Raw genomic sequence first — 9273 nt, forward strand, 5'->3', positions numbered from 1 at the left:
TGTTTTCTTTTGGTTTGTCCTAAAGACCAGTCTTAACCTGAAATCACTCTGGTTGCAGACCAAGCCCAACTTGGTTGCCTTTTGGGCTCTGATTGCCTCAGAATGAATGTAAATAACAGTTGTTTCTGTTTTGACCAAAAGCCCTGAGTCTTCCACTCCCAGATGTATTTTTTTAATAGGCCATTCTTTGCCTCATTTTTTTAAGCCTTAATCATTGAATGGGCACTGCCTCAGTCAAACCGAGTCCTGTTAAAAACCTTAGCTTGAAAAGGCCAAGGCTTCCCACTGTGTCTTGGGCCATCTCCAGTTGTCCTGGTCAATATCTGGCCACTGGACTCAGATGACTCGGGAGGAGAAAGTAAGGCTGGTGACTTTGCAGAACCCTCACTCACTTAAATCCAGTTCACTTGCATGTCATGGCATCATGTCACTGATGTCATGGTCCTCTTCAGAAACGAAGGACAAACAGCAGCAAGCAGCAAGTTCTTTTCCTTTTTCCCTAATCATCTTGGCAAACAGACCTAATAATGGTATTTCTGGATCAGAGGGTATATACAGTTTTGTAACTCTTTGGACATAATTCCATATTGCTCTTCAAAGTGGTTGAATCAGTTCACAGTTCCACTAATAGTGTATTAATGTCCCAATTTTTCTACATCCCCTTCAACATTTGTCACTTTCCCCTTCTATCATTCTAGTCAATCTAGTCAAAATGATTATCTCAAAGTTGTTTTAATTTTCATTTCTCTAATCAATAATAATTTAGAGCATTTTTTCATATGACTATATATAGTTTTGATTTCTTCATAAAAAAAACTGCCTGTTCATATCCTTTGACTATGCCAGTTGGGGAAGGAGAAGGATATTCTGAGGTTTTAAGAGTCACAAAGATTTTTTACTTTAGTGGGACTCTAGAGTATTATTAACATTCTGATGGAGTACTTAAACTATATTCTCTACTTTTTTTTTAAACTAACTGTATATTAGCACTCTGCCTCATGTATATCTTTAAGTTGGGCCCAGTGAGCCCTTGTACTTCACTCTTAAAAATTGTCTCTGAATTTTCCCAGCCTCTCTTTCTTTAGCAGATAAACATCTTAGATAAATTTTGATCTAGGTTTGCTTTTGGAAGCTTTAGATTTGAAGCCATTTTTGGATCTTGGAAAAAACACTGAAGTTTGTCAAATGACTTTATTGTTCCTTTGATATAGCCGTAAGTTTTATCTTTTGTCTGTGTTTTTCAAAATTTGTTTGCTAAAATGTTAATTTTATGCACAGGAAGTAATTGACAAATATACAGCAGTGGTAAAGATGATCGATTCTGGAGATAAGCTAAAACTTGACCAGACTCATTTAGAGACAGTAATACCAGCACCAGGTAAATCTCTTTTCAAATTTATGACTTCTGTGCCATCAAAATGATTCATTTCATTCTTAGATTCATGCTGTGCCTTCATTTAAGGGTCATGAATGAGATTTTGTTTTTAGACTTTTTTTTGTCAGTTTATAGAGGGGAATAGTGTCATAAATGAAATTTGGGTAGATTCATGGATCTTCTCTGTATACTTTTTCTTTACCAAAGAGAGTTATTTACATACAAGTTACAGCAGTGGCCTTCTGATTTTTTCTCCAGTACCTTTTCTCTGCTTGTAAAGTTGGATGATGCCACTACCTTGCCAGGACATTTAAACTTATTTTTCCTCTTTTAACTTGAGTTCCTGGTGCAAGTTTTTTTCCATAACATGAAAAGAAAATTTGAAAGTATTTATTATGTTCTAGGAATGACATGTAATTTTGTCCATGAAGGTTACTCCTGATGTGGAACTTCCCTATTGCATGTTGATAGTTCATTTGTAATTTATAATTTCAGTTACCTGGGGTGCTGATAGATTAAGTGATTTATCTGTGGTCAAACAATATTGTTCAGAGGCCAGTTTTGAAATTAAATCTTACTGATTCTTTCTTCTTTGATTTTTTGGGATACAGCTCTAGTGGTGGTATTGCTGGTTCAGAGGGTATTCGTAGTTTCATAGCCCTTTGGCATATTTCCAAATTCTCCAGAATGATTGGACCAGTTCACAACTGTTGGCATTATTTTTCCTATTTTTCTATATCCCCTCCAACATTTGTCCTTTTCTTTTTCTGTCACATTAGCCAATCTGATAGGTATGAGATGGTACCTCAGAGTTGTTTTAATTTGCATTGCTCTAATTATTAGTGATTTAGAGAATTTTTTCAAGTGACTGTCGATAGAATTTATAATTGTGCTCATAAAGTCCTTGTGTATGTCTTGGCAGGTAGACTCCCAAGTATTTTATATTGTCTGCAGTTATTTTAAATAGAATTTCTCTTAATTTCTTCTTGCTGGGTTTTGTTGGTATATATACTTATGATTTATGTGGTAAAGTACAAGTCTTGACATGGGTCACTCAGTTAACTCCAATGGCACCTGTAGCCTCCCAGATTATTATTTTGTCTTTTCTAAACTTTTATTTTTTCTGTGTTTTATAACATAATTATTAGTATAGTAGTACATGTATATTATTTATAAATAAATAAACACATGTTAGGGATGTGTTCAAAAATTTTTTTCTGATGAATTTTGTGTTAAACATTTTTTACTGATAGGCATACATAATTGAAAAAAGTCTGGAGAAAGATGATCTAGGTAAGTTCCCTCATTTGGCAGGTGAGGGCCAGGGAGGCCAAGAAAAGTTAAATAACCTACCCTTGTTAATACAAGGGACTTGAACTGAGGTCTTTAGATCCAAATCCAGCATTTTTTCTACTGTATTACATTCTGCCTCTTATATTCTCTTGTTGCTTTTGTAAGAAAAATGTTTCTCTCCACAAATTATATTTTAGGACATTTCAATGTTTGAGCAAACCAGTCATTTCTGTTTTTAAGATAAGGTTATTATTATTAGCAGTGTGGTGCCAGTGTGGTACAAAAAGCCCTTGGCTAGTAATTGGGATGTGTAATTTAAGTTTAATCTTTGTACATTTTTGTGCATTGGTTTCTACATTTGTAATAAATGAGTTCTGAAATACTATGAGCTACCTTATGAAATTATATTTTGCTCTCATATAGATAATATGAAAGTGCATATTTTCTTTGTGTGAAGTTTTTTTTGTCACTTTTTTTTTTAAGGGAAAAGAGTTTTGGTTTTGAATGGAGGCTACAGGGGAAATGAAGCAACCTTAGAATCTATCAATGAGAAAACTTTTTCTGCCACTGTCATGATTGAAACCGTAGGTATATTTTTATCTAGAAAGAGCCATTTTGAAATGTTCAAAAAATATGAAATGAATTCTTTAATTTACAGTTTTTATACGTTCTAGAAATAATCCAAAATGAAGATCTTTACAAATATAGCGAAACAACAAACTTTAATGTAGATTTTAATTTAGAGAGTAAAGAAGTAAGACTGAAATAAGTTTGTAGGGTGGTAAAAGGAGAGGAATTAACTCCCTTCAAAATCCTCCATATGTTTAATATTAAGACATTTGGTTCTTTTGACAGAAGAAAACTAATAGGGCAGGGTTGTCTGGTACTCAGTTCTCTATATATTCTAAAATGAGGCCTTTATCAAAAGAACTTGCTTTTTTTCCTCCAGTATTCTGCTTTACTTCTAATCTTGGCTGCATTGGATTTGTTTGTGCAAAAACTTTTTAATTTGATGAAATCAAAATTATCCATTTTGTATGCCATAACACTTTCTCTTCTTTTGTTATAAATTCTTTCCTTATCCATAGATCTGACAGGTAAACTATTCCATGCTCCCCTAATTTGCTTATAGTATCACATCTAAGGTTTAAATCATCATTTTGACCTTGTCTTGGTGTATGGTTTGAAATGTTGATCTATACCTAGTTTCTGACAAATTGCTTTCCAGTTTTTCCCAGCAGTTTTTGTTATATAGTGAGTTCTTGTCCCAAAAACTTGAATCTTTGGGTTTATCAAACACTAGATTATTATGGTCATTTACTACTGTATATTGTGTACCTAATCTATTCCACTCATCCACCACTCTGTTTCTTAGCCAGTAACAGATAGTTTTGATAATTACCACTTTATAGTATTGTTTGGAATCTGGTTTGGCTGGCCACCTTCTTCTGCATTTTTTTCATTGATTTCCTTGATATTCTTGACCTTTTGTTCTCCCAGATAAATTATTTTTTTTCTAGCTCTATAAAATAATTTTGTGGCAGTTTGATTGGCATAGCACTGAATAAGTAGATTAATTTAGGTAGAATTGTCATTTTTATTACATGGGATCAGCCTACCCATGAACAATTAATATTTCTCCACTTGTTTAGATATGACTTGTGTGAAAAGCATTTTTTAATTGTGTTCATATAGTTCCTGTGTTTGTCTTGACAGGTAGACTCCCTCATATTTTGTATCATCTACAATTTATTTAAATGGAATATCTTTTTCTATCTCTTGCTGTTAGACTTTGTTGATAATGTATAGAAATGCTGATGATTGATATAGGTTTATATCCTACAACTTTACTAAAGTTCTTAATTATTTCAGCTAGTTCTTTGTTGATTCTCTGGGTTTCTCCAAATGCACCGTCACATCATCTGCAAAGAGTGATAGTTTTGTTTTCTCAGTGCCTCTTCTAATTCCTTGAATTGCATTTTCTTCTCTTACTGCTATAGCTAACATTCTAGTATAATACTGAATAATAGTGGTGATAATGGGCATCTTTGTTTTACCCCTGATTGTATTGGGAAGGTTTCTAGCTTATCCCCATTACATAAAATGCTTGCTGATATTTTAAGGTAAATATTACTTATCATTTTAAGGTCAGCTCAATTTATTCCTGTACTCTCCAAATGCTTTTAATAAGAATGGGTGTTGTATTTTGTCAAAAGCTTTTTCTGCATTTATCCCACCTGGTCACAGTGTGTGATATTTGTAATATATTTCTGTAATTTCCTTGCCAGTATTTTATTTAAATTTTTTGCGTCAGTATTCATTAAGGAAATCGATCTATAGTTTTCTTTCTCAATTTTTGCTTTTCCTAGTTTAGGTATCAGCCCTGTATTTGTGTCATAAAAGGAATTAGGTAGGACTCATTTTTGCCCATTTTTTCCAAATAGTTTATGTAGTATTAGAATTAATTGTTCTTTAAATGTTTGGCAAAATTCACTTGTTCTTTATAACCTGATCCCTTCTTACCTTTTTAGTCTTCTTACACTTTATTAAACTCCAACAAGTACTTTGTGATACAGGGACATTGGTGGTGTCTTGCTGTTCCTTGAATATGATACTTTATTTCCTAAAAAAGGGAGACCTTTGTACTAGCTGCCCTCAGTGCTGGGGATGCTCGCCCTCTTTGTTCTGTTTCTTGTCTTTCCTGGCTTCTTTCAGCACTCAATTCAAAACTCACCTTCACAAGGCTACTCCTTTTCTTTCCCCTCTGTTCTCCCCCTTACTGCCTTCCCTCTGAGATTAACTTGTGTAACATAAGCACTTAGCAGAGTGTTGGCATATAGGAAGTACTTAACAGATTTTTTTTTTACTAAGTTTCATATTTTAAGGCAGTTGGAGAAGAAAGGAGTTGGACTTAATCTCTTTTTGCTGTCATTTTCTTATTCTTTCTCTTCCATGTGTACTTATACTTTTTATTTTTAATTTCTAGGGCCCTCTAAAGGGACGCAGAGTTGAAGGTATTCAATATGAGGATATCTCTAAACTTGCCTGAGGATGGAAACTGGTAAAAAGCCCTTTAAAATTTCAAAGCATCAAATTGGTGTTCTCTAGAACAATATATGACTCTACCATGTTAGGGTGCTTCTTTTGTATAAGACAAAAGAATCTACTTAAATACTGCTGTATATCTTAAACATATTTGGAATTCATTCAGATTTATTAATATCTTCAGTTGTATAATTTTTGAATTTTGTCTTTGTTTTTATTTCCTTTTGTAATATGCCTTGGAATGTTGTACCTTTTATTAAAAGAATGATATTCTAAAATGTTTTCTGTAAGGCAGTTGATAGTTATTTCTTCAAGAACCTTATTCAGCATTGTAGGAGACTGTTCTCCAGGCTAAGGAGAGCTAATAGGTCATCTGGTCCAACTTTCTCATTTTTGCACATGAGGCAACAGTGGCTTAGGGAGATGAAATGTTTTTGTGAAGGTCACTTGGTAGTCAAGATCGGACTCACACTGAGGCCTTCTCTTTCCCTTGTCTCTCTCTTTCCACTGCATGCTATGTGCAGTACACCTGGGGTTTTGACTCTAAGTAGAGAGAGAACAAAAGAAAGGGTAGCAGTAGTCTAATGACAGTAGTCTTACTAATTATTTCCTTCTATGATGTTATGGTGCATTTGAAAATATGTTACTTAATTTAATCTAGTGATATTTACACTCTCATAAAGTACTAAACTTATTGGTATATTTGCATAATTCATCTTTCTTCTAGAATCTGATGAGTGTTGCCTAGAAACAAATTCGTTATTGAGAAAGACTCTCCCCAATACATATTGACTTAATCATAACTTCTTAATTGCCATATTTCTTCTTAAAGACCTTTACCATGATGCAGTGTAAAGAATATGAGTTAGAATCAGGAGACTCCTCTTGGAGTTCCAGCCTCAGGATCAGTTGTGAGACCTTGAGCCTCCCCTCTCTGACTTTGTTTCTGTCTGTAAAATGAGGGCAATTATTCAACTCAGTTAAAATCTGTGAAGCCTCTACTACTCTAAGCACTGTGAATACAAAAATGAAAGTGGTCCCTCAGGGTCCTGGAGGATACAATGTGTACAGATTAATTCAAAACATTTTCAAGAGAAAGTAACTAAAATGGGGGAGGGGAACAGAAAAGCTCTCAAGCAGTGGTGACACTGGGCTGTCCTTTGAAAGAAGTTAGAGATTTTGTGAGGCAAAGATGAGGGGAGGAAAGAATACCCAATGTCGGGGCCCACTCATGTAAATGACCAGGGATAGGAAATGAAATGTTATGTATGAGGATGCTTGAGAATGCTTTCAATTCCTACCTCCTGTTAAATAAAAATTGTCAAATATGACAATGTAAAGCACTTTGTAAAATGCTCTATTAGAAGAAACAAAAAAATATTTTCCTTGGATGTACCACTTTGTGACCTTTCCTCTTATTTTTTCTGGCATTTAAAAGAAAACAAAAACATCACTTTGTTCCTTAGGTCTGTAAGTGATGCAGCTCACACCTTTAACCCTAATTGAGTAGGATCTATATAACCATGAGGATAATTGTTTTCTTAATCAAAATAACTTATGTAAGACTTCACTTTTCTCAAACTGCTCCCCACTCCTCTAGCCCCCTGTATCCAATCAATTGCCAAATCTTGTTGAGTCTGTTTCCATAATGTATCTAACATTTGTCCCTTTCTCTTCACTCACATAGCTGTCTATCTAAAAGTCCTCACATTCTGACTCCTGCCTACCTTTCAAAATGTTTTTCATTCTTCTTCTTCATGCACTTCATGGTCTAGCCAAATCGACCCTCTTGCTGTCACATTTACTCTAGACACTTTGTTTCCCATCTCCACGGTTTTACATAGGCTATCTCCAACCCTAGAAATGTACTCCCTCCTCTTCAACACCTCTTAGGATCTCTAGTTTCTTGGAAGCTAAGCTCAAGTACCCTTAAGGCCCCCTGCTGCTAGGGCACTGCAAGTACTTTCTATATACTTGCATATATTTTGTATAAACATTCTATGTTATTTTTAGATAAAATATAAGTTCCTAGATGACAGGGGCAGTTTCATTTTCATCTTTGTGTTCTAAAGGTTAGTACAGTACCTGGTATATAGGTGCTTAACAAATCTTTGTTGATTGTTTAATGCAGATACCTGAAGACAAATCTTATATTCACTGGTGTACCAAAAAGCATTGCAAAATGTTCTCTTCCACTTGAATTAGTGATTTCCTCAAGGATATACATCATGTTACTAATATTGCTAGACTACAAGACCTAAATATCATAAATTTTTTAAGTTTTTATTATGAATTTAAACCAAAAGGATCATTTTCATATATCTAGAACACAAAGATGATTGTACATAAAACTGTGAATTTCAATTTCATAACTGCATTTTAAAAAGTATTTAATAAATTCCACATTATTTTCAAACCTGTCCTGCTTGTCTTTTTATCCCCCTGAGCTTCCTCCTGTTTATTTCTGACCATTTGAAAATGTTTCAAAGGCTCTCTTTTATTTTGGCATCACTACTAGGTAACCTCATCCTTTCAAACACCCTTCCCCCCCAAATTAAAAACTGAGAGAAGAAAAGAAAAATCAATATAGCAAAACAGATCCACACAGTGGCCAAATTTATAAATATATGTCTCTTTCTGCACCTTGAATATGTTAATTGTCTCTCATGGAGTGGGTAATGTGCTTCATCGTTGATGTTCTAGAGAGATGGTTGGTCATTGCTTTGTTTTAGAGTACTAAATCTTTTAAAGCTGCTTTCCTTTACAATGTTGCTGTCTTTGTATGAATCTTGTATAAATTGTTCTGCTTCGGCTCACTTCATACTGTTCAGCCATTCCCCAACCGATGGGAACTCCCTTTGATTATAGTTGGTTTTTCCCCCCTTTTAATTACTCCCATCAGGATCAGGGTGATTATTTTGCTTATTACTCTCTTCTCCCCCTTAACTCTTTATTCCTGCTCATTTCCCTTGAGTTTGAAGTATTTCTTCGCCAAATGGTATATTTGTATGATTTCAGCCTTGCTTTGTCAATTTCAGCTAAGTGAGACTTACCTGATTTTTACTCCCCCTACCCCCTTTGTATATTCTCCCTTACCCCAATTATGAGAAGTATCAAATTCTGTTACCTTATTTCTCTTTTTCATACTCATGTATTCCTTTTACCCTCTATTCTCTTTCCCTCTTAAAAACCTTAAAACCAGTCCATCCCCAGGTCCTTTATTTTTCTTAAATAGTTTCCTTAGTACCTTTTGAATACACTAAAGTTCTGAAGGGACAATTGTTTCTTCTCCACCAATGAGAATAGTACTGTGACATCATTATATAGCCCCTTCCAATTCCTCAGGTGGGTTTACTTTTCTAGGTTTTTCTTCATTCTTTTGTTTGTATTTGTGTTCCTACTCAGCTCTGGTCTTTTCATCATAAATACTTGAATGTCTTCTATTCCATTAATACTAGAAGGATCAGAATTCAAAAATATCTTAAAGAACCAGACCAACTTGTATCAATTGATATAGTGCACTTTTTTTAATCCATAAGGCAAAGAAAATAGAGGTAGTA

General features: G+C 34.3%; 1 protein-coding gene across 1 annotated transcript in view; it reads left to right on the top strand.

Annotated features, from left to right (window-relative positions):
• Nucleotides 1-5991, top strand: part of KIN (Kin17 DNA and RNA binding protein) — a 30769-nt gene extending 24778 nt beyond the window's left edge. Inside the window, exons 11-13 of the mRNA XM_036761869.1 lie at nt 1279-1378; nt 3152-3252; nt 5655-5991. Coding sequence (XP_036617764.1) covers nt 1279-1378; nt 3152-3252; nt 5655-5717 — 264 coding nt within the window. The 3' untranslated portion in view covers nt 5718-5991. The remainder of the gene's footprint in view (nt 1-1278; nt 1379-3151; nt 3253-5654) is intronic.
• Nucleotides 5992-9273: the final 3282 nt, after the last annotated feature.

Source organism: Trichosurus vulpecula, chromosome 5, assembly GCF_011100635.1.
Source record: "Trichosurus vulpecula isolate mTriVul1 chromosome 5, mTriVul1.pri, whole genome shotgun sequence".
Classification (NCBI taxonomy): Eukaryota; Metazoa; Chordata; class Mammalia; order Diprotodontia; family Phalangeridae; genus Trichosurus; species Trichosurus vulpecula.